At 39.5% G+C, this 25342-nt stretch overlaps 1 protein-coding gene across 1 annotated transcript in view; it reads right to left on the bottom strand.

Moving 5' to 3' along the window:
- The window catches only part of CDH13 (cadherin 13), a 225988-nt gene that overhangs the window by 177948 nt on the left and 22698 nt on the right, over positions 1–25342 (bottom strand). The window contains exon 3 of the mRNA XM_015810457.1: positions 21174–21290. Coding sequence (XP_015665943.1) covers positions 21174–21290 — 117 coding nt within the window. The remainder of the gene's footprint in view (positions 1–21173; positions 21291–25342) is intronic.

Genomic DNA, 25342 nt, shown 5'->3' with positions numbered 1-25342 from the left:
AGGCTCCCTTTAAATAATTAAAAGTCCCCCCAAATTAATCAATTAATTATTTTTCAATGTATGTTGGTCCAAAATTGGTGAAGATGGAGTCACTGTCTTAGAAGAGACCTTGCTGTGTTACCCTCTTTCTGTTCAGCACAAGGGAATCACACAGTGATGGCCATCTTAGCTGGGATTCTGCTTCTTCTGAAGCCACAGCAGGGATCACAGTTACTGCTTGAACAGCAAGTGGAGGTTGTATCCTGGGGGTGTCTTGGCCAGATTTTGCTGGTTTTGAGTTATGAATCAACCTGGATGAAGACATTGGTAATCAATGACTTGATAGGATTACTGCAATGTGCTCTACTTGGGGCTTCCTTTGGTGATGACTTAGATGCTGAAACTGGTCCACAACAGGGCGGCTAGATTATTGATGAGTTCCACTGCAGTTTAACACTCCTTGAGAAGTTGATGCACTGAATACCAAGCTTTACACAGGGTAGCCATTCTCAATTAAATCAGATCATATGTTGGTGGATTCAAATCTATCCATTTAGGGAGAACCTCCCAAGAAGACCTGTGAAGAATCTTCTTCTTCCTTGACCTGAAGTTAGTAGGGCATGGATGAGATAAATAGGGTTTCTCTACAATAGACACTATACTCTTAAAGCCTCTACCTCCAAAGATTTGTAAAATCCACTCTTCTGTAGGCCTCCTCCTCCTCCACCTCCTCCTCCTCCTCTTCCTCCTCCTCCTCCTCTGTTTCTGTCTCTCTTTCTTTCTCTTCTTTCTTTTTATCATTAGTATCCAACCATTATGTTTCAAGACAATTGCTATAGACTTCATGCACATTGATCTAAGATTCTCAGCCGGAAAGGGAGAGCTTCGTCACGTCTTTCCTGTCTTCAGATGCCAAGGAGCAACTGCTGGAAACACTGAAGGTGGACACATATTTCCTTCCTTGTTCTCACAACCTGTTTCCTTCTTGTTTGGACAAGCCAAATATTCACAGAAGCTTAGGCTATCTTCCTCTTAAATTAACAACTATTCTTAGAAGTCCAAAGATACTGGATTGCTTAAAAAAAAAAAAAAAGTTCTCGTTGACATTTTTCTTATTGTTTGCTTTGAACCAACTCTAAATATTTTCCTGACGCATGTGCGGGTTTAATAAATAAATAAATGCTTCTCTTTTATGTTGACAAGTAGAAAAAAGTTGTACAAACAGAGTTAAGTAAGGAAAGTTTAACCTGGCAACAAAAAGTGTAATTCTGGTTCTTCAACTTTTTTTTTTTTTTGTATATTTCCTTCTTCAAATTTAATTAGATTTTTTTTCCCCTCCGCAGCTTGTGTTCAATGTCACATCCCCAAGGGTCAATTTTAATTGGAAGATGTATGTGACTGAAGAGGCTGTTCTAATTTTACTCTTTTAAATGTGGAATAATGAAAAAAAATGGAATATCTGCTGGGCAAAGCAGCTCCTTAATTTTTTATTTATTTATTTTGCTGAGGCTTCCGACAGGTTCTTGAACTCCGTAACCCAGCAGAGGCAGACCAGGTCATGTTGGTGCCTCAGGCAGGGAATCCAAATGAAGCACCACAGGGACAATAAACAAAATAATTGACAACTTGATGCCTGTCATTAGTCCCCTGAAATCCATCTCAGCCTGTCCAACGGCAGAGGAAGCCTGCATATTACCATAAAGAATAGATAGTGGAGGGAAGCTTTAGCATTGACCCAGCAATCTAATTGATTCTCTGCGTAATCACGTTGTGACAGTTCCACCACTGTGGAGTTATCCTCAACTTCTTCTTTTACTTCCAGGTTAACCTGATTTCCATACAGGAAGCCCTTTGTCAACGCTGCTAACATTGGGTGTCCTTGCTCTGACAAAATATGCAGAGCTGTGTGGTATTTTTAGAGTTAACTCAGATGACTGCTGGGAGGGGAGGAGAAAGAATGTATGTGGGTAATTATATTAGATAAAAATCCCAAATCCACGGAAGAGAACCTTTGGCCTTCAAACTGATAGGAGAACGTGATTTATGACAGCAAATTAAGGGAAAGAACATGCTGGCAAAATATGTGCTCAGGGGAGGAGAATTTAGATCTTGACTTATGACCACGACTGAGACTAACATTTCTGTTACTAAGTGAGGCAGTTGCAAAGTGAATTTTGACCCACGTTATGAGCTTTCTCGCCACAGCTGTTAAGTGGATCCCTGCGCTGTTGAGTTTGTAACCCGGTTGTTAAGTGAGTCTGGCTTTCCCATGGACTTTGCTTTGTCAGAAGGTCGCAAAAGGGGGTCACGTGACCCCGGGGACGCTGCGACCATCATCAATAGGAGTCAGTTGCCAAGTGGCTGAATTTTGATCCCGTGACCATGAGGATGCTAATAAGTCATAAGTGTGAAAAATGGTCATAGGTTACTTTTTTCTCTGCCGTTGTCACTTTGAATGATCACTAAGCGAATGACCGAAGTCACTCAAGGAGTACCTGCGCTGACCATAGCAAAGCACACTGGTCCAAACGGGCCATGTTGGTACATACAGCAATAGATTGTTGTCGTCGTTGTTTCTTCCGGCGCTGGAACTATTAAAACCACAATTCATGTTGTTTTTTTTTGTCAGTTGCAGGGAGACATCTGTTTTTGCCTTAGAGCTTCCATAATAAAATTCTCAGGGTGCTCAAATGGATTTTACTTATTTCCTCTCTAAAAGGAATGCATCCATTTCGTCAACAGTTTTCTTTTATAGTTTGTAAAATTCAGCAGAGATTAATAAACTAATATCAGAATATTGTCAGTTGGTTGTTCTATTATCTATCCTACGTGCTTTGCTGTTTCCTATTGGATGGCCAATCTAACTATGTATTTATCTATTTATCCATCCTTTAGGAAAGGTGTAGCAGGATGCATAGCTAGCTTCCTTCCTTCCTTCCTTCCCTCCCTCCCTCCCTCCCTTTTCCGCTTTTATTTTCCTTCCTTCCTTCCTTCCCTCCCTCCCTCCCTCCCTCCCTCCCTCCAAGGTGGCCAAGCCATGCTGAATTATAATTTCTGCTTCTTACAAATGCAGATTTCAAAAAGAAATCATGGTTTCTACAGCACCCACTCAATCCTTCATTTCTACAGTGTTTAGTGCATTTTATTATTACATCAAAATAAAGGGAATTACCTTGCTCATCTCTTCCCCCTCTCTGTATATGTGTGTGTGTGTGTGTGTCTCAGAGAAGCATCCATCCTGACTACCACAGTTAAAATAAGCTATACGAAGTTTTTAAAATTTTTCTTTAAAAAAACAACAACTAATTGAACAAGTACTGTACTAAATCCCTGGTGCCTGGAGGCTAGACCCCAAGAAAATCTTTGAAGTAGGATAATCCAATAGGAACATGAATTTAAAGATGTAAACATGCATAACTCTGCTTTAACATTCCCAACTGTACGCCAAATATTTCTGCAGCGCCCTAAATGTAGGAGATGACAAATTGCTTTCTCTGCGGTTGACTGACATGCTTATGGCTCTGGAAATTCCCGTTCTTGTATTTCCAAGCACGGCAGATGTTTTAAAACGAGGACAACACTCCACCCCACCTCACCTCAAGTCCTTTAGATGACCCATGAATGATCAAAACCTTAATCACCAACACTATGGATCATCATAGTTTCTCTAACAGTTGGACTCATTTCCAACCTTCTTTTTACAAAGGGGAAACCATACATCTCTTGCAGCTGGAAAAAACGGCTTCAGGTGGGGACTATTATCTGCCATTTCTCCAATGCCATCCTTGTAGTGAATTATATCAACTTCTACACGCTTTGTACGTAAAGACAATTCCTTGAGCATTTGTCTATGCAGCATACAGTCTGCAGATCTAATTACAGATTTTCTTCAGTCATTAGTTCCATTAGGAATCACTTCCATGGCTCCTACTCACAAGGTCAAGAAGGAAGAGTTTTTAGTTAATTGTTTCTCTCCATAGTAGTGATTTATCTAGAGGTCACAAATTGGGGATGGAGACACTGCAATCAAGAGTGCCAGGCTATTCCTCTGGAGCAGTTTAACACCTCAAACATTTTAGGAGGTCATTCTTGAACACTTAACAGGATTTGTTAATCATCTGCTTGGGTCTACAGGAAGTCAGAATAACAGAGTTGGGAGGGACTTTAGAGGTCTTCTAGTCCAACCCCCTTCTCACGCAGGAGATCCTATACTAGTGTTTTCTTAACCTTGGTGACTTGAAGATGGGTAAATTTTAAACTTTCTTGCCACAGTTGTTAAATTAGTAACACGGCTGGTAAGTGAATCTGGTTTCCCCATTGACTTTGCTTGTCAAAAGGGGATCCTGGGACACTGCAATCGTCATAAATATGAGTCATTTGCCAAACGCCCACATTTTGATCATGTGAACCTGGGAATCTGCAACGGTCGTAAGTGAGAAAAATGGCCCCGAGTCACTTTTTTCAGTGCCTCTTTGAACGGTCACTAAATGAACTGTTGTAAACTGAGGACTACCTGTATTTGGAAGAGACTCAGAGAGATACCTTCCTAAATCACAACAGTATAAGGGGGTGGATGCATTTCATAATCAGATTATCTCAATAAAATCTCAATAACAGTAATTTAAGCTTTCCTACGGAGTGTATTTCCTGGTCTAGTCTACCCAAATGAGGCTGACATCAATCTTGCAAGTCTCAAATTTCACTCCGGTGCCAAAATATAATGAGAACACGCTGTTTGGGAAAAGACCCAGCCCGGTGGCAAATTTATAATAGTCATTTTGTATCTACTTTAAATTATCCAATTTTTTTTTTTACCTCTTTCAACGTCATATTCCTCCTTTTTTTCCAAATACCATGGATATAAATAAATGTTACTTTTTGCTGCTGAAAAACCAGAGTTTAATTCACATCGCAGAAAAACATGCTAAATAAACATTTGCCAGCTAAAAACATTAAATCAATAAATTCATTTGCATAAAATTGGCTTTAGTGAACATTAAAAGGCACTTTTCACAGATACGTTTGAAAAAAAAACAGTTGCCTGATTTTAATGCCATTACTTACAGTCGCTAATAGGAATCTCCTTTACTGCTGAATAATAAGCAGTCCAAAAATATAAGTTTTTGATTATGCAAAATTGGAATTTTATATGATATCTGTCAAGCTTTGAAATCCTCCTATAATAAGAAACCAATTTGAGCTAATGCTGTCATTTGGCAATCATGATATCAAATGTTTCCTTTGCTTAATAACAAGATAGATTTAGATGCAGCCAAGAGAAAATTGTTAAGGCTGAAAGTCTTCCATTTCCTACTCTCCAACTTAACTGGCAACTCTAAATGAAATCCTTTTGTGTGGTCCCAGGCTTAATTCTGAAATTGCTTAAGATAATCATCTTAATTTCAGCCTTTGGAAAAAGCAACAGAGGAAGAACAGGGAGGAAGGAAAGAATAATAATAAAAAAGATAAAGATATAAGAAATTAGCACGAGAGAGGTTGAGGTTGGATCATATCTTATGGTTTCTACCTTACAACCACTGGCATAAAATGTGCCCCCAGAAAATTATTTGTGCAGGAATACAGAACTTTTTAAAAAACAAAAAACAAATAATGTCTTTATTACTTTTACAAGTAACTCGAGGCAGCGAATATAGCTAATAGTTCTTCCTCCTATTTTCCCCAGAACAATAACCCTGTGAAGTCAGTTAGGCTAAGGAGACAGTGACTGGCCCAAAGTCACCCAGCCAGCTTTTGTGACTAAGGCAGGACTAGAACCCACACCCTTCTGGTGATTGGCCCAAAGTCATTCAGCTGGCATTTATGCCCAAGGAGGGACTAGAACTCACCGTCTCCTCTTTTTTTATATTGTGTCAACCAAAACTGGATGCAACTTTCCAAGGCATTATAAAGTGGTACTAACATTTTGGTCACCACGATGTAAAAAAGATGTTGAGACTCTAGAAAGAGTACAGAGAAGAGCAACAAAGATGATTAGGGGACTGGAGGCTAAAACATATGGAATTGCTGGAATTGGGTATGTCTAGTCTAATGAAGAGAAGGACGAGGGGGGACATGATAGCAGTGTTCCAATATCTCAGGGGCTGCCACAAAGAAGAGGGAGTCAAGCTATTCTCCAAAGCGCCTGAAGGCAGGACAAGAAGCAATGGATGGAAACTGATCAAGGAGAGAAGCAACCTAGAACTAAGGAGAAATGTCCTAAGAGTGAAAACAATTAACCAGTGGAGTGGAACTTAGCTTGCCTCTAGAGGTTGTGGGTGCTCCATCAATGGAGGCTTTTAAGAAGAGACTGGACAGCCATTTGTCCGAAATGGTATAGGGTTTCCTGCCTGAGCAGGGGGTTGGACTAGATGACCTCTAAGGTCCCTTCCAACTTTATCATCATCATCGTCGTCGTCATCATCATCATCATCATCATCATCATCATCATCATCATCATTATTATTATTATTATTATTATTATTATTATTATTATTATTATTATTATTATTATTTCACATTTGCAATCTTAAAAAGATAAAAACTATACAAAACCTAAAAAACATGAATGAAATACTGTCAAAATCCAATTATGGAAATTTTATTTTTTTTTGCAGCGGTTACGCAGTTTGCACGTTGAAGCCTTCATTTCATCCTTGGCCTTTGGTGGCTGTTTTGGACACATCGTACTTTACTTGCTTGTTTCTTTTTCCCACCTTATATAATAAAAAAATGATAGTCTGATATTGCTGCTTACCATATATATATAGCTACTGTGTTAGAGCATTTCCTTGGAACTTCCCATCACTTGGGGGAAAATAGGCCCTATTGATCTAAATGATTGACTTTCCTTCCAAGGTGTTCTGAATTACAGAAACTAACCAAAGTCTGGTGAACCTGAATCGGAGGCCTTGCAGTAATTTTTCACTGAAGGGAGGGACAGTTACTTAATATTTTTTCCCCTCTCAATTTACTTCAAGGAAACAAGCTCAATATCCACAATAAATCTCAGGGTCATTAGCTTCTGATATGATGGGACAAATAAGATTTACTGATCTTTTCAACCTCAGAAAGCCTTTTGCTGGGATTGGGAGGGAGTAATTCCGAGGTTTATCTACAACACTGATGCTCAAATCTGGCAACTTTAAGAGATGTGGACCTCAGCTCCCAGAATTCCCCAACCAGCAGGTCCAAATTTGTGCAGAGGAACATGTCGGTAGACCAGAGGATTTTCCCCCCAAGAAATTAGGAGCATTTTAAAGATAAAGAATGTAACCCTCCCTCCCCTTTCTTTGGGGTGCAGTCGCTTTGTTGGTTGGCAGAATGAAATATGACACGTTCTGACAAGCTCTTATGAAATACAGGAACAGCTAACACTTTATTATTTGTAGCGAGACATGATAACCATAAATATAAAGTTTAAAGGACCATAAAGGCTGTATTAAAAAAAAAACTATAAATCAGGAAGGGAGGGGGGGAGGAGGGAGAGAGGGAGGAGGGAAGGAAGGGAGGGAGGGAGGGAGGGAGGGAAGGAGGGNGAGGGAGGAAGGAAGGAAGGAAGGAAAGAAGGGAGGGAGGGTGGAAGGAAGGAAGGAGAAGTTGAAGGGAAAAAGAAGGGAGGAGGGGAGGAAGAAAGAGAGGGGAAAGGAAGGGAGGGAAGAAGAAAAGAGAAGCTGAAGAGAAAAAGAAGGGAGGGAGGGAGGGAAGAAGGAAGGAAAGAAGGGAGGGAGGGAGGAAGGAAGGAAGGAAGGAGAAGCTGAAGGGAAAAAGAAGGGAAGGAAGGAAGGAAGGAAGGGAGGAAGGAAGGAAGGAAGGAAGGAAGGAAGGAAGGAAGGAAGAAAGGCAGGAAGGACGGAGAAGCTGAAGGGAAAAAGAAGGGAGGAGGGGAGGAAGAAAGGGAGGGAGGAAGGAAGGAAGGAAAAAGAAGCTGAAGGGAAAAAGAAGAGAGGAGGGGAGGAAGAAAGGAAGGGGAAAAGAAGGGAGCGAGAGGGAAGGAATAAGGTGGAACACAAGGTTCTGTAGCATTTGTTTAATTTATCTCCCACACCTACATGCTTGATCAAAATTTAAGGAGAATCTTGGCGGTAGAACAGGTGACTCAAACCTTCTGCTGATCTTTTCATACTGTTTTGCTCTCACCAGCTAAGAAATAACGATCCTTCCTTTTTTTTTTTTGTCTCTCCATCCTTTTACAAGTAAACTAGATTATCATATGAATTCAGCCAAGGGAGCTCATATTTTCCTATGATGTTCTGGACAGAGACAAAACCTGCTCCACAAAAAAGAACTCCTACAAGGAGTTGACTCTTGTTTCACAGGCAAAATTCAAAGTCCCTCTTTCTCTCAGCCTGGCTTTTGAAATAATGTAAGGATAGTTCTGCTGAAATCAATCAACAATCTCTATTTCTTCTCTGGAAATGATGAATCTACTAATTCCGGTCCTCGGAGGACAGTTTTGCATGTATTAAACTTTCTGTTTTGATTCCCCCCTCTTTTCTTTCATAAAAGATTATTTTAAACTACTTGTAAAATTTGTTCATGGCTGTTTTTAGCTTGGCAGGTTACAGGCCTAATTTAAATTGACCACAAAGCTGCCTCATTTTTTCCTGTGAAATATATGTATATGATGGATAACTTGTGTTTGGTACTGACACATAAGTTCATTAAAAGTCCATCAGCTTCATGCTAGAACTGCCAAGAGATCAAGACGCTTATTTAAATCATCTTTGCCGTTTCTTACGGCGTGGTGACGGCCCTGCCTCCTCTGTTTGATGCAAACTGCCTGATTAAAACTCCGTACAAAAATAGAATTCCAAAAGAGGGATCCGTCGGTGTCACACGTCTTTCAGCCGGGCTAACTGAAGAACTCTTAATGAGTTCTGCAAACGAGCCTCATTGTGGACTGATGGACTATTTGACACCAGAAGTCAAGATATGTTTCAGTGGTTTTGACAGACATCCTACCTTGCTGTAAAGAATTGGAATTTACCTCTCCTTTTTCTTGAGGGGGAGGGGCTGATAATACACCCCTCTTGCTATTTTTGAATGCAGGAATGCAGATTGGTTAAAGTGTATAGTCAGAGGCATCGTTGCAGGGCTGAAGGAACCCAGAAGAGATGATAGGTACAATTTCTATACTTTGCCTCTGATGTTCTTTGAAGCATCTCTCTCCCTCTCCCTCTCTCTGTCTGTCCATCTGTCTGTTCTTCTCTCACACACACAGACACACAAACACACACAAATACACCTCCTTCCTTCCTTCCATCCATCTGTCCATCCTTTTCCTTCCTTCTTTCCTTCCTTTCTTCCTTCCTTCCATCCATCCATCTGTCCATCCTTTTCCTTCCTTCCTTCCTTCCTTCCTTCCTTCCTTCCTTCCTTCCTTCCTTCCTTCCTTCTCTGAGTGGTTGCCAGTCAAATAATTTGATTGCATTTCAACCTCTGGGGTGTTAACAAAGCTTATGTCCTCTCTCTCTCTCTCTCTCTCTCTCTCTCTCTCTCTCTCTCTCTCTCTCTCTCTCTCTCTGTGTGTGTGTGTGTGCGTGCAACAAAATGCTTGAAATATGCCAGAAAATACAACCAAGAAGAACTCTTAAGTTCCCAGTAATGCTTCAGTGTTTAGACTGTTGCATTTCAGTGTTCGCTTCATTCCTCTTTAGCAAAGTTGTATTTCTGTCTTTGTTTAGAAAAGAGATTATCCAGTAGCAATGAGACCTATAGTGTCCTTTTTTTTTTTGAGATCAAAAGATCATAAAATTCTCCAATGCTCTTGCATTTGATGGAACCATAAGCTTGTTAAAATCCTTTTCCCACTCAAGAAATGAATGGTGATTAGTTAAGTTTGCAATTTGCACATTTATTCAGTCATATTCATAGTGACTCACTTCTTTATTTAAAAAAAAAGATCTACACAAAATTGTGCATTTACAAGCTAGTTATAAAACATGTCTTTTCTCAAAACATGCAATCCTAAACCAATTTCCATCCAAAATATAATTGGGTGTTTCACATTTTAATTTCATGTTTTTGTTGAACCAAGAAGTATGTTGGAGTATTTGGGAATCACAATAGGTCGAGTTAATAAGGTCGCCGTCCAACAGAAACCCATTTGCAAATAATCCTCTTTAAACGCATTCGGACATACTTCTGAATAAGCAAGTCACAGGCTGCAATACAAGTTCTGGATTTTGTAATGACTGAATCCCTCCGACCTCTCTCAGCCATTTGATGAGAAACTACTGAAGCTGAAACATGCAAACTGTCATTGGCCAATCCTTGAAAAGTGAACATTAAAATAAGCTTTTTATCGAAGCTCAGGTAAGGAGTTGTCCAAAACACCCGTCAATAATCAGAGTGGCATCTCATTTCTCACCATAGTCATAAAAGAAGCACAATTCCCTTGACTCGAGTAGTTCAAGAGTGGCCCTTTATCCTCATCTTATGTGCATCCATTGGCATCTTTGCGGCCCTTTGCATAGGCGCGTTGTTCATATTGGCTTCCCAAACAAACGGCCTTTGAGAGGGATGTAATGATGACACTACATTGAATTGAAACTCAAGGATATAAAATAAATTGAAATCGTGGTCAAAGAAAAGGCATTCTTTTGTAAAACAAAGAATGTTATAGGTTGTTTGAATTGGTGCCTTTGAAAAATGGTTCTGTGTTTTGCTAATATTGATTGCATGAAATAATTAAACAGCTAAACAATGGTCTCTCTCTCTCTCTCTCTCTCTCTCTCTCTCTCTCTCTCTCTCTCTCTCATCTAACCATCTATCCATCCTTCCTTGTTGTTAAATGCCCATGGGCCAAACAGAAAATGGGGCATGATAGCAATGTTGAGGGATGGGGGATTTTCCCATTGGGGGAATGGGGGACATGACAGCACTGTTCCAATATTTGAGGGGCTCCTACAAAGATGGGGGGGTCAAACTATTTTCCAAAGCATCAGTAGGCAAGACAAATAGAAACCATGGTTGGAAATTAACCAAGGAGAGAAGCAACCTAGAACCAAGGAAAAAATTCCTAATGGTGAGAGCAACCAACTAATGGAATAACTTGCCTTCAGAAGTTGTGGGTGCTCCATCAATGGAGGCTTTCAAAAAGAGACTGGATAACCATTAGTCTGAGATTATATACGGTCTCTTCTTCGAGCAGGGGGTTGGATTAGAAGACCTCTGAGGTTCCTTCCAACTCCATTATTCTATGGGATGGAATTGAGTTAAATGCCAGATTGATTGATTTGATTGATTTCTGTTAGCTCATTTTTGACTCCTAGAGACCACACGGATAATTAATACCACCATGGGGCAATCAAAAGTTATTCATACTCAGTCTATTAAAGCATGCAATTTCAACCCCACCCCCCTAAAAACTACAGGAGCATCCGTTGCGCAAACCCAGTTTCTGCAGATTTCAAAACCAATTTAAACAGGTCAAAGATTCTTTTATATATAATTCAAGAATGTGGCACATTTCACTGACAGACAGACTCTGGGGATAAACATTCGACTAAATCAAACTTTGCTGCTTAATGAAGCAAACTACTTTCCCAGGATCATTCTTTGTTGTCTAGTTTTTTTCTCTCTGAAATACGAGCACTTCAGGCAAATCAAAAGAACAAATGATTTAATGGCATTAGCAACATTGCTGCACTCATGACAATGAGGTAGTAAGCGCATACTGAACTTAGCATGAAGATTCTTAGCTACTTTTATGAACATTTATTAAAAGTTAAAATCACTGTGCCATTCTTTGGTTCTCGTGAAATGCTCGTGATGCTTATTGAAAGAAGTTTAAAAAGTTCCTAGAGCCTCAAGTAATATGGAAACCAGAGCTATGCAGATATCTGATTTGAAAGAAAAAGTGCAATTTGGAATAGGAATCAGTGTGTATGTAGATCCAGCCAATAACTACTTAAAGTAGCTGTGACTTTTCCTGGACTACCCTCCAGAGTTGTATGTGATTCTGAAAAAAATATATACAATTCATTTTAAAAATTCCTGATAACTCTTACGTCTTTCAAATCCCGTTTTGTCCTTCAAATCAGGAATCATTGCCTAGAACTGGTTAACAGTCCATAGTTTTGGAAACTGAGATTTAAAATAATCAGATCTATTGCAGTTATTAAGATTCTCTACTTGTTTAACAGAAGATAAATCTGTTCTGAGTTCTCTCCCCTTTTCCCTCTCTCCCATCAACCTATGGAAACTAAAAGCACCCATAAAACCAAATCATTAAAACAATAAAGTACAGTTCTTTTGCTATGCACCCTTTCAAACAGAACATTTTAATTAAAATGATAATTAATAGGTAGGGATTTGATTCTGAAACAGTTGTGTTGGAAAAGCCCAAGTGAACAACCGTGCCTTAAACTATAGTTTAAACCTTGAGAAGATATGGGGCATATTATATGCCATCCCCTGCAGAAAATTCTAAAATCAGAAAGTGCTACCACTAATTTATGTTCCCCCACACTGTGGCCTGGACCCACAATTGCACACAAACAAAGGCCTCCACCACTTAACCAAGCTCTTAGAGTATGTGGGATATGAAGAGGGTTTTTTTAAGGACTTTGGTCCCAAATCTAAATGTTATTTAACGTTGCAAGCTGTCCACTGTCACCTCACAGTCAGATAGGCAGCAAACAAATTTAATAAATAAATAAAACCATTTAAGGGCTTCCTAAATTGTTGTCCACATCTTTAACTGGGCACAGTAGATCATAAGAAGCCACTTCAGTGCTTTTAGTAGGTTGTATGATAGGCAGATGACAACACTAAATTTAATTTTCTATTTATTTTGTTGGTGGTGGCACAGTGGTTAAAATGGAGTACTGCAGGCTACTTCTGCTGACTGCTGACTGTCAGCAGTTTGGCAGTTCGATCCTCATCGGTTCAAGGTTGATTCAGCCTTCCGTCTTTCCAAGGTTAGTAAAATGAGGACCCAAATTGTCAGGGACAATAGGCTGACTCTGTAAACCACTTAGAGAGGGCTATAAAGCACTGTGAAGCGATAGAGAAGTCTAAGTGCTATTGCTATTCTTTCCCCCAGATGCCTAATTCAGTCCAGTTTTGTTCAGTTTTCAGAGGGTTATTTTGCTAATGGACAGAGATAAGAGTCTAGAGTCTCCCCACACGATTCATTTCCAATCTTCTGTTGGGTTGAAAAGAATTACAAAGATGGAAGCTCTCATCCCGATGCTGAAATTTGTTGCAGGATATGTGATACTTAAAAAAAAAACAAAAACCAAATTCGTGGCTCTAGCTCAGGGGTAGGCAACCTGCTCTAGCTTAACAGCAGTTGACTCCACACACCACACACAGTTCTGCTTTGTTTTAAATGCAGTCTTATGATTTTTATTTTAAATAAACTGCAGCCGACTTTAATTGTCCAAGTTGTGAAAAGATGTTTTACAATCTGTTCATGTGCAAGACAGGAAGGTTGTACGTGTGTGTTTGTGTGTTGTCATTAAACACTGTGCTATTTTCCTATTGAAGACTTTCCTTTTGAAAACCTCGCTGTAAGTCTGAACAAGTTTATTAGGGAACCGGCAGGGGATAATTCCCTATTAGAAGGCAGAACAAGAAGGAAAGAAAAAAGAAATAGCATAGAAAATCAGCCTTCAGGTGTTGAATTTAAATGACGATTTGGAGAATGGAAAAGTCCAGCTCCCAATATTTATATTTTCTTTTTCCATTTCTGTTTTTTTTTTTTTCTTTTCAGCAAATGTTCTTTTGAAAGCCTGTGATGAGGGAATAATTGTCTGGCTCTTTGGCCTGGAGCAGCACATTAAATAAGACGATACAGGTAGCCCTTGAATTGCAGCAGTTCATTTAGTGACCGTTCAAAGTTACAACGGCACTGAAAAAAATGATGAGTGTGGTCAATCTGCATGAAGACTTTTTGGAATCCTTAAATAATAGTGGGAAAGGATCTTGAACATCTTACAAAGCAAAACCAACTCTTATCTGATTTGCCTGCCATTTTTCTTCCCAGGGCCATGGGGAAAGCTAGTTGGACTTTAATTAATCAATGGGGCAATGGAACAGCTTGTCTCCCAGAGTTATGGGAGCTCCATCATTGGAGGTTTTCAAGAAATGATTGGACAGCCATTTAGTTGGGATGGCATAAGGTCTTCTGCCTTGAGCAGGTGTTTGGACTTGAAAATCTCCATGGTTTCTTCCAGTTCTATGATAGATTCTAGAACAGAATAGAGTAGAGTAGAGTAGAGTAGAGTAGAGTAGAGTAGAGTAGAGTAGAGTAGAGTGGAGTGGAGTGGAGTGGAGTGGAGTGGAGTGGAGTGGAGTGGAGTGGAGTGGAATGGAATAGAATAGAATAGAATAGAATAGAATAGAATAGAATAGAATAGAATAGAATAGAATAACATAATTGGGAGGGAACTTGGAGGTCTTCTAGTCCAACCCCTCTGCTCAGGCAGGAAACTCCATACTATTTCAGACAAATGGTGGTCCAATCTCTTCTTTAAAACTTCCAGTGTTGGAGCATTCACAGCTTCTAGAGGCAGGTTGTTCCACTGATTAATTGTTCTAACTGTCAGGAAATTTCTCCTTAGTTCTAGGTTGCTTCTCTCTTTGGTTAGTTTCCATCCGTTGCTTTTTGTCCTGCCTTCAGGCGCTTTAGAGAATAGCTTGACTCCCTCTTCTTTGTGGCAACTGCTGCAATATTCTATGATGAGATTTGGTCACCATATTATCATACAGCGTACAGCAGTTGGGATATGCTTGTAGGAAGATCTCTAGTAGAATTCCATTAAACCACTACTTCTTTATAATTATGTTTTAGATTGAAATCTTAGTCAACATGGATCTCATGGGGAAAAATACTCCCAAGTCCTTCACCCAATACCAGTTTCACCAATTACCTCTTTTGTTTTAAGAGGCATATTTTCTGAAAGAGTCATTAGCATTTTCACACAGTCTCTCAAAAATCTCTCTCCTTTTTTTTTTTTTTAAAAAACAAAACAGATTTAATTCAAATGTCAGGACTGAGGTCAACGCACATGGTACAATTGCTTTGTGTTACTCTTACTTAAGTAAATTCTTGACTATAGCTTACACTCCCTCCAGCTTTAGCTCTATAGTCATTAGTGTGATTTATTCTGAAGAAATTAGATACTGGAAATTTCAATATTGGGCATAAAATCTAATTCTCCAGTTGCTATAGAGCTAATGTATTTCCCACTAACTCGTAGTCATGGCAACTACAAAAGGACAATCTCCCTCCCCCCTTAAAAAAAAAAGTTCAAGTATGTATTTCTAGTTGTTGCCACCAAAATTATTGCCGAAAGGGGTGGGGAAGAAATCAATTCTTATTATTTATAATACAATTATTTTGCTAAGGCCTTTGTAAGCCCCAGTTTAGTATTTTTAAAAGCATTGTTTGGAAATGGGATTGCTTAGTTAGGATTGTTTCACTGAGGCAGACCAGATTTTGTCTGCCAGAAGAAGAAGAGAAGGAAAAGCAACATCAATATTTTAGATGGACAGAAAATGTGAATAGACCCATTTATCCCTCAATAAATGGGATTGGTTAATTAAAGGACATCCCATATGAATATCTTTATTTATTTAGCAAATGAAAATGTCAGTGTAATTGCTCATTCATTAACCTGAAGAGTTGTTGTGAAATACATCTCAGGCGCTGGAATATTTACCTCAGGATGTCCGTCCCTCGCAACTTTAAGATTTGTGGACTTCAATTCCCAGGATTCCCCAGTCACACTAATGACCATAGATCAGGGGTGGGCAACTTTGGCTCTCTTATGACTCGTGGACTTCAACTCCCAGAATTCCTGAGCCATGCTGGGGAATTCTGGGAGTTAAAGTCCACAAGTCTTAAAGTGGCCAACTTTGGGCAACCCTGATTTAGGAGGAAAACAAGAGATTTATAATACAGGTTCTTGACTTACAACGTTTTGTTACAACAGCAGTGAAAAAAATGACTCACACTTACAACCATTGCAGCATCCAGACAGATACGTGATCAGAATTTGGGCGCTTGGCAACTGGCATGTATTTACAATGGTTGCAGCATCCCAAGGTGACATGGTCACCATTTGTGACCTTCCCAGATGGCTTGTGATGAAACAAGTCAATGGGGTAAACCAGATTTGCTTAACAACCACATCATTCACTTCTCTGCAATGATTTGCTTAACAACTGTGTCAAAAACGGTCATAAAATGGAGCACAACTCCAGAATTCCCCAGCCTGCATCTATGTTTTAGTAGGGAACTGAACATAAAGCAATTATTTCAGCTTCTAATTTTCTGCCATCCATCCTACCAGCAAACACTCACATAAAATGGAGCACAACTCGCTTAACAACTGCCTTGCTTAGCAACGGAAATGTTGGATTCGTTGTAAGTCAAGGACTACCTGTTTATACCCAGCAGTTGTTGTCCAAATGGACCTTGTGTTCCAATGTGTGCTGCTTGAAGTTGTATGGGAAACAGCCGTTGAAAGTGACAATATAAAACAGAAATGCCACGAAGTATATTTTATGACCAAAAGTAACCCTCGACATCTGATGACATTCTGGTTCCTGCACAGGTTCAAAAAACATACATCAGATAAATTTGAAAAGAAAGGATTAATATATTTCTCCATCTTCCCCGAATAATTTCCCCAGTGCTGTCTTCAGAGGTGACATTTAGACTGAATCCTCTTCCATGTCAGATAGCAACGGTAAACCAGGAGAAGAGAGAGTTTACCCAGGAGATTTGAAGGATGTGAAGTCAAGAATCTGACCCTCACAATATGCAAGAAAACTGCAAATGCTTCTTCCAGATCCTAAGCCAAGCAGGAAGACTGATCAAATCCTTCCTTTCTCTAAAAATATGATCTCCAAACACATAAATGAGAGCTGTATAAAACCTGAGAATACTTGGTTGCCCTTGAACGGGAGACACTGTTTCATCCAGGCTGACCTAGTTTCAAAAGCCATCTACAGGAGAACAATTCAGATTTCTGTGGAGGAGAGCCAGAAAAAGAGCAAGAAAGAATGCAAGAAAGAAGAAAAAGTAGGTGTAGGAGGGAGCGGAACTTCCTATCAAGTGTTGTATGAGGCTTTGCTTCATCTTCTACCCTACCATTCTCAGTTGAAACTGAAAGGGACGTAGTTGGACACTCTGTCCTAGAAGACATGATCTCAAGAAGATACGACAATGGGGTTGGACACTCTGCCCTTGAAGACACGATCTCCAGAAGATACAACAATGGGGTTAGACACTCTGCCCTAGAAGACACAATCTCCAGAAGATACAACAATGGGGTTGGACACTCTGCCCTAGAAGACACAATCTCCAGAAGATACAACAATGGGGTTGGACACTCTGCCCTAGAAGACGCAATCTCCAGAAGATGTAACAATGTCAGATTTAAATCCCTAGAAGCTACCAAGCCAGAATTAAAGATTCCCAATTCAGTCTAATAGTTCCTGAAACAGACACACACACAAACATACACCAAAAATTGGATAATCTCAATATTCAACACTGTGAAGATATTTTGGGCAGAGATGATTATTAAAACAGCACTCCCCACCCCCATCCCCATGCGTTATGAAAGGAGATTGACAAGAGGCAATCACAGCAGGAAGGCAAATAATAGGAAGAAAAATCAAATCACACAGGAGAAATGTCTGTCATTTAGAGTCCTGACAAATAAACTATTCCAATAATTAAAGGAGAATTGTGTGCTCTGCTGCTCCAGGCCTTATTCCACTTGAGGTGGACAAATAAATTGAAAGACTAACATATGGACATAAAGTGGGTAAGATATTGTCGGCTTAGATCAGTGTGAAAGAGGGAGAAAATGCATTAATGGAACATGTCAGTGCTGGTTTCTCAACTTGGGCAACTTCAAGCTGCATGGACTTCAACTCCCAGAATTCCCCAGCCTGCATCTATGTTTTAGTAGGAATAAAGCAATTATTTCAGCAGTTTCAGTACAGCTTCTAATTTTCTGCCATCCATCCTACCAGCAAACACTCACATAAAACGGAGCACAACTCGCTTAACAACTGACTTGCTTAGCAACGGAAATATTGGACTTGTTGTAAGTCGAGGACTACCCGTTTATACCCATTCTGTTCCTCCTGACCCCACCAGAAGTAAAACAAAATCATATCGGGAGAACTTCGAAAGGAATTCTCAAGTAACTTGAGAGTGAGGTAGGAAAAAAATCAGAAATCTCTTTCACAAGGGAAAAAGAGCTCTAGAAATTGAACCAGCATTTAATAAAACATCTAAACTAGGAAAATGGTGTTGTGTAAACTTTGGTATTAGTTCCCATGGCACTCTAGGGAAGTGAAAGTTGGGGTTTGAAGAAGGAAGGAAGAGTGTCTCTTTTGAACTTTGATGTTGGAGAAGACTCCTGAGAAGACCGTGGACAGCAGAGAAAACTAAGCAAGGAATCCTCAAAGAAATAAACTCAACATTCTCACTCAAGGCTCAAAAGACCAGGCTCAAGTTATCCTGTTTCAGACATGTTATGGGAAGACCCAGCTCTCTTGAGAAGGTCTTGATGGTGGGAAAGGTGGAAAAAAAAGAGAAGAAGAGGTAGACATATCCAGTTACATGGAAGATGTAAAGAACCAGATTGAGCACAGATTGTTATGGGGGGGGGGGGGAAACGCAATCTCTGTAAATACTAAGAGTTGACAACCACTTAATGGAACATAATCAATCAATCAACCAATCTATCAGTGTCCCTTATCACTGTAGGCATGGGGCAATTGCAAGATCATGTTCCTACTGCTACGGACACTCAAAAAAATCCATCCTTAGTTATGTACAAATACCACCCAGGGTCTCCATCATGTTGCCACCTGCCTAGAAACAACGGAATGCTCCATCTTTACTCCTTGTTGCTACACAAATGGTGACAACAGCCATAAATGCAGGTTGCCAGCAAGTAGCTTTCCTAGACAAATCCCTTTTCCTGAAAATAGGATGGTCAAGTTTCAGCTCATTCAGTTTCCCCACTCTGACCTGATGATTACAACTCATTATAGCATTTTATTGATCCGCCTCGTTGTGTTTTGCCCTTATAGAGAACAAATTCAATAACACTCAATATTACATTTTTATTATGCTCAAGTGCTGGGTTCATCTGTGAATATTTTGTTTTCTGTCTTCCTTTGGAGTTTGCGGCCCCAAAGCCCTCAACCCTGGTAATTGTCTCATTATCCAAATGAGGTTGATGGCACACCTTCCTAGTCTAGTTCAATCTGACCCCTACAGTCAATCATGTGGATGTCATTAGTTCTCCCATGCAAAAAGCAGCAACTGAAGCTGAGCCAATCTTTCCTGGAAAAAAGGGAGAAATGTTGGATTCCAAATCCCACCAAATTAATATATACAGGTAGTTCTTGACTTACAACCATTCACTGAATGAGCGTTCGAAGTTATAACAGTAACTTTAAGACACCAGTCTTAAAGTTGTCAAAGTTGGACAGGTGTGGCAACCTAGAATGTAGTCCTTGATTCATTTAGTGGCCATTCAAAGTAACAATGGCACTGAAAAAAGGGACTTATGACTTTTGACACTTGTTGCAGCATCCTTGTGGTGCTTGATCAACAATATAATTAATGGAACGATCTGCCTCCAGAAGTTGTGGGTGCTCTTTTTAAGACGAGATTGGACAACCATTTGTCTGAAATGGTATAGGCCAGGGTCTCCTGTTTGAGCAGGGGGTTGGACTAGAAGGCCTCCAAGGTCCCTTCCAGCTCTGTTAGTCCATTATACAGAGGATATGGCTTTCCTCCTGAATTTGGTTTCAAATTTAGGAAGGAGTATTATGATACAGAGTTTGTGTCAAAACTCATTTCTTTCCATCAAAGTGGTTTTTCTCCTACTATTCATGAATCAATATTCACAAAATTTCAAGCTTTTCTATTACTACAGAGAGCAGCTTTCCTTTCATGGTTTCTTTTATTGTCCAGTTTTTCTTCCGAATCCCAATTGATCTGGAATATTTTTTTCCCCCAAATTAATCCTGGCCTTCAAGCCCATTTTGTTTACTTTTACATCACCGGTTTCCGCTTTTGCAATAGAGGCACATTGGGTAACGACGTTCACAATTTCAGCAAAATGTCAACTTTCGTTCATTCATTCTTTCTGCATGGAAATTCTCAAGTGCTCAGCTCAGCTCAGCTCATGCAGATGGCAGAAACATTACATCCAAGAGCAATTCAGGTTCCTTGCGCAATTATATCAATATGGCTTTTTGGCTGTCCTGATCAATATGCATTTAGATGCTGGGAAAATGCTGCACAAAAGTTGTTTGCTGCATCGATGTACAATCAGATCAAAATGGAGTTTTGGTACGAACGTGAACACATGAAATTGTCAGATACCTATTGCTCTGCTTAGCTCAGTATTATGCATGCAGACTGACAGCTATTTTCCCCTCTAGGATTTCAGATGTTTCTCTGTTCCCATCATTATGGAAATGCAAGGATTCAGCATGAGATACAGGTTGTCCTCAATTTACAACCACAACTGAGCCCAAACTTTATGTTGCTAAGCTAGACATAAAGTGTTAAGTGAGTTTTGCCACATTTTATTACCTTTCTTGCCATAGTGCTTAAGTGAATCACATGATCCCAGGGCATTGCAACCGTCATGAATATGAGTCAGTTGCCAAGCGTCTGAATCATGTGACTCTGGGGATGCTGCAATGATCATAAGTGTGAAAAAGGGTCATCAATCCTTTTTTCCCCAAAGGCATTGTAACTTTGAACAGTCACTAAATGAACGGTTGTAAATCAAGGACTTGTCTGCACTTCACATCTGAAGTATGGGTTACAAGCAGCAGATGTGCAAAAGCACATATTATTTTAAATATAATTTCTTGCAACTTTCTTAAAAACTGCCAGAAATTATGCATATACAATGGGCTATATAAAAATTGGGTGTACCTAGACAAAAAGAAAAAAGAAAGAGAGCTCAATTGAATTGATGGGGAACATTTACTGGAGAAAACCTCAAAATTGAGCAAGAAACTGAGAGGAGGAGAAATTTATAGGTGTTCCTGTTCTAAATATCTAAACAAGTCTCTTTGGTTAAACTTAAGGGTGAACACAGAAAACAAAGATTACTTGCAAAGAAGTAAAAAAAAAAACCTGTCAGCAATCCATGAAATTTAAGGTCAGAGTAGATTTTACTACTTACCTTGCCCACAAGTTTTGGAAAGGGAGGTCTCTGATTTTCAGGAATTAAGATTGGAGAAGCAACAATGGACCTTCTTTGTCGTATGCTCCCAAGGCCCTCTTCTGCTTTAAAGAGTTCCTAAGATGGAACAGAAGAATGAGTTAATTTAGACCATGGCTTTCAAGGACACCACAATTCATTATTACTCTTGAGAACAACAACCACAATGACCATGAGCCTCAGATCAAGTAATAACCTTTCAATGCCCACTGTGCAATTTGTCCAAGAATAATACAAGTAGTCCTTGTATTACAAATAAGCTCAAAATTTCTGTTGCTAAGAGAGGCATTTGTAAAGTAGGTTTTGCCCCATTTGACGACCTTTCTTGCCACAATTGTTAAGCAAATCGCTGCAGTTGTTAAGTGAGTAACACAGTTGTTAGGTCAACCTGGCTTCCTCATTGTCTTTGCTTGTCAGAAGATCGCCAAAGGAGATCACATGATCTCCAGACACTGCAACTGTCATAAATACGAGTCAGTTGCCAAAGGTCTGAATTTTGATCATGTGAGCATAGAGATGATAAAACGGTTGTAAGTGTGAAAAACCATCATAAGTTCCTTTTCTCAGTGCTCTTGTAACTTCAGACAATCGCTAAATGAACTGTTGTAAGTGGAGGACTACTTATGATAAAAAAGATAATAAAGGGGTATCAAGACTCATATCCAGGAGCCAGGAGAGAGAGACATGGACAAAAAATCCTTTCTTATGATCACATCCCCAGTTTCATTATTTCACAAGGTTTCATCCTACATCTAAATCTTTTCCAGCCTCCAGGCTATTGCCTTAACAACCCAGATTTCCACTGTACAAAACACAGCAGACCCTGAAGGGGTAATTTGGTTCTTCTTTCAAATTCCCTCCAGAAGTAGGCCGGAGAAGTGTCAAAGAAAAAAAAAACTATATATAAAAGGAATAAAATCTGAATTCTCTCCAGAAGGCAAACTGTGTGATGCGGAGGTAAGCTTTGAAATCCGCAGTCCGTGGCCTGCCAGGGGTCTTTGCCATGATTTGGAAGATTTAGAAGGCTCTGACCTTCTTGGACGGATAGAGCTCTTTGTTCCCTTCCTAGCAAGGAAAAGACACGACTGTCCTTGTGAATCGGCTCCTGGGAGTGAATCCGGGAGTGAATTACCTAAATAAGATTGTAGCATCGCTGTAACTGATCACAAAATCCACCTGTCAATGCAAAAACATCTGATGTTATGCTACTCAAAATAAAATTCTTTAAGGTAAACAATGTCTCGAAGTTCTTTTGAAGAGTTTCATCTGTAGGAACCATGACACCATCCATCATAATTAAAAGTGCGCAGTCAGCCAATACAGATGCAAAGCATTTATTTCTTTTTTCTCTTTTTTTTTCTAACATGGGGACCTGCCTTCCAATTTCTGGTCCTTTAGGACAGAAAAAAATATGAGCCTTTTGTCATTTTCGTACAGAACACTGATGTGATAAGAAGCAGAATACGGGACCCTAATCTGCTAAATTAGATAGTTTAGCAATACAGCCAATCAAGTCAAGATGAGCGAGGTTAGTCTGATAAGCAGGTAGTCCTCGATTTAAAACAGTTCATTTAGCGACCGTTCAAAGCACTGAGAAAAGTGATCTATGACCGTTTTTCATACTTACAATCATTGCAGGATCCCCAAGGTCAGGTGATCAAAATTCGGACCCCTGGCATCTGGTTTACATTTACGACGGTTGCCGTGTCCCGGGGTCAGGTGATCCCCTTTTGCGACCTTCTGACAAGCAAAGTCGATGGGGAAGTCACAACCGTGTTACTAAGTGAACAACTGCAGCAACTCAGTTAACAGCTGTGGCTAGAAAGGACATTAAACAGGGCAGTACTCACTTAAGAACTGTCTCGCTTAGCAACATACATTTCGGGCTGAATTGCGGTCGTAAGTCAAGGACTACCTGTAGCCCACTTGGGCTTAATGTGTTGGATGAATCTTGTCACTGTGGTTTACTAATCATGGTTCGTAGAGCTGGGAGCTGCACACAAGCCCATTCGATTTTATCAATGAATCACGTCATCAACTGAAAGGACTGCAGGGGATTTTATAGACTTCTTTTGTCCCGCCTTTATTATGTTTATAAATAATTCAATGTGGCGAACACATCTGATACACCTTCCTTCTCCTATTTTCCTCACAACAATAACAATCCTGTGAGGTGGGCTGGGCAGAGAGAGAGAGAGTGACTGGCCCAATCACCCAGTTGGTTTTCATGCCTAAGGCGGGACTAGAACTCACTGTCTCCTGGTGATTGGCCCAAAGGCACCCAGGCAGCTTTCATGTCTAAGGCAGGACTAGAACTCACCGTCTTCTAGTAATTGGCCTAAAGTTACCCAGCCAGCTTTGGTGCCTCAGGTAGGACTAGAACTCACCGTCTCCTGGTGATTGGCCCAAAGTAACCTAGCTGGTTTTCCTGCCTAAGGGAGGATTAGAACTCACTGTCTCCTGGTTTCTATATGGTGCCTTCATCACTAGACCAAATTTACTTTTTTGTTTGTTTAAATTTATATTAAATGGGGAGCAATCTTCATAATTTAAAATGGCATTCTCTTACATCTACCCCATATGGTTTGCCAACTCGACACAGCCACAAAAATTAGTCTTTTTGATGTCTCTTTCCAGCCATCTACTGCTTCTGCTGATTTTTGCAGCCCTGATCTGCTATTCCTACGGTATTTTACCAGTATTCTTCTTAAATTAAATTCACATTCAATTTCTTTACCATGCTTTGTTTTGGCTTAGTTAGAGAATGATTCGTGCAAGTGATATAGTCTTTATCACAATATTACATGGTGATATGAATTTGTTTAACTGATAATATTATAGTGCCAAATCTGGGTATAACCTTACTTTGAATTGGTAGATGTTTTCCCCCTCCTTGGTCTTTTTGAATAACTATTGCAAGGATGGTAGAAGTTGAAAAAGAGGGTTTTTTTTCTGATGTTGTCTTAGCTCTAATTATTGCTATTAATTGAGACAGACTAGGTCTATAATTTACAGTACAGATCACATTTGGGAATCAGGCATTCTGACTGTGCTAATTAATGGGGTCTTTTGTGTTGCAATTTGAATATGTACTGTTGCCTCTTAAAATGTTCAGTGCTTCAGTTTTAAGCCTGTGCACATTTTATCCCTGACTATATTTATTTATTATTAGAATGAAACCCCACCAATTCACACAAGCCCTCATGGTAGTTTACAGCAGTTCAAAAGGACACAAAATAAAAAACAACAAATGGTACAATTGGGATCCTGTTTTATCATTTTCATGTTCAGAATAATTTGTAAAAAAAACTGATAAAGGAGAATATTTATAGTTCAGGATTGAAATGAGGGGTCCTTGGTGCTCTCTGAGTTAGTGGTTCTCTTGCAGATGGTTTATCTATCTATCTATCTATCTATCTATCTATCTATCTATCTATCTATCTATCTATCTATCTATCTATCTATCTATCTATCTATCTATCTATCATCTACCTACCTACCTACCTACCTACCTATCTATCTATCTATCTATCATCTACCTATCTATCTATCTATCTATCTATCTATCATCTACCTACCTACCTACCTACCTACCTACCTACCTACCTATCTATCTATCATCTATCTATCTATCTATCTATCTATCTATCTATCTATCTATCTATCTATCTATCTATCTATCTATCTATCTATCTAATCTCCTATGTATAAACTATTATTTGTAAAATTTATTAGCTGTTAATCTTACCTTAAGGTAACTCTAGGTATCTTATAATATTAAAACTTGTAAAAGTTCTTGGTTTTTAGACATGCTAAACTTTTGATCCATACCCGGTTATACTTGACCACATTCTACAAGCTAATATACCGATTCAATTCAGGGGGGAAAAGGTGTGGGGGAGGGAAAATCCTGACCATTATTGAGGGTTTGTCAAGATCAGAGATAGCATCTCCCATCTGCTTGTTTATCTCTCTACCTATCTGCTGGAAAAATCTCCCAGGGACCCTAATGTCTTTTACAATTTAAATGAATGGCTGGCCTGCCTACTACTAACAAACACCATCATTCTTCACAACAAAATCTTCATTAGAAGTTGTCGAGGGATTGAGTGAAGGGCCGGACTGCCATC

This window comes from Protobothrops mucrosquamatus, unplaced genomic scaffold (genome assembly GCF_001527695.2).
Source record: "Protobothrops mucrosquamatus isolate PMUCROS unplaced genomic scaffold, P.Mucros_1.0 scaffold_38, whole genome shotgun sequence".
In the NCBI taxonomy this organism is placed as follows: domain Eukaryota; kingdom Metazoa; phylum Chordata; class Lepidosauria; order Squamata; family Viperidae; genus Protobothrops; species Protobothrops mucrosquamatus.
Note: the sequence above shows the minus strand (reverse complement) of the source record. Positions and strands in the feature narration are given on the sequence as shown.